The sequence below is a fragment of the Amphimedon queenslandica genome, unplaced genomic scaffold, assembly GCF_000090795.2.
Source record: "Amphimedon queenslandica unplaced genomic scaffold, v1.1 AMPQUscaffold_9303, whole genome shotgun sequence".
In the NCBI taxonomy this organism is placed as follows: domain Eukaryota; kingdom Metazoa; phylum Porifera; class Demospongiae; order Haplosclerida; family Niphatidae; genus Amphimedon; species Amphimedon queenslandica.
In genome coordinates, this window is record NW_003550425.1 from 2628 (window position 1) to 3506 (window position 879).

General features: G+C 32.0%; 1 protein-coding gene across 1 annotated transcript in view; it reads left to right on the forward strand.

Annotated features, from left to right (window-relative positions):
* The window catches only part of LOC109590904 (uncharacterized), a gene marked incomplete at both ends in the record, with an annotated part of 2560 nt that extends 1724 nt beyond the window's left edge, over positions 1-836 (forward strand). The window contains 5 exons of the mRNA XM_020006748.1: positions 31-96; positions 147-259; positions 312-461; positions 517-700; positions 750-836. Coding sequence (XP_019862307.1) covers positions 31-96; positions 147-259; positions 312-461; positions 517-700; positions 750-836 — 600 coding nt within the window. The remainder of the gene's footprint in view (positions 1-30; positions 97-146; positions 260-311; positions 462-516; positions 701-749) is intronic.
* Between the last annotated feature and the right edge of the window lie 43 nt (positions 837-879).

Here is an 879-nt window from a genome sequence, read left to right on the forward strand (position 1 = left end):
ATTATGTACATTGGGGTTTTAAATTACTAGGTGCATCTAAAGCTAGTAGTGAATCAATTGAAGATGAAGTGAAACAAAAACAATATAAGGACAAATGTTTGTGGCAGTATCAATACACAATCATGCAACAATTAATATTCTTATAGCTTTATTTCAAAATGATGTACTGTATACTGGAATGATGTATCATGAAGAGAAGAAAATTGGTTACTGGAGGGCAATATATTCAGTAGTTAGAGATTTGGAAGTACTTAAACAAGTATATATGCAAATTATTTGCATTATTATAATTGTAATGCTATTCTTTGTAGTACATTAGTACAAATCATCCTAATGCTGAACTTGGTAATGATGTTGACTTTTTCAAATTTGCTGAGCCAAATGGGAAACTTTTGTTGCTTTTAGAAACTACTCAACTACAGTTAGGATGGACTGTTGATCCTGACAGAGAACCAATGGAGGCAAGTTTACTCTGTACTATAACATTACTATTAATGTGTCTTTACTACACTGTAGTTATTTCAGTCTACAATTGATCATTTTCCATTAAACCCATTGTACTCAAGCTGCAGTATGTCAGTGTATGCTGAAATTGGTGTTGCTAAAAAGCCACTCCATTGTCCTATTAAATTAACTGGAATAGATCCTTCAAAAATTGTCTATATCAATAAATCACCTCCTGCTCTTCCTCCATCAATGAGTAAGACAATGAAAATTAAAATTAATTTTTATTATAGCTTATTTCACAGGTACTACTACCTCCTCCTCCTCCTCCACTAATTTAGTACATGAATCAATTTCAGTATCATCTACTGGAGGAGGTATAAATAGTACATGTAAGTGATATTACTGTGTATATATACTGACCTTTGACCTCTA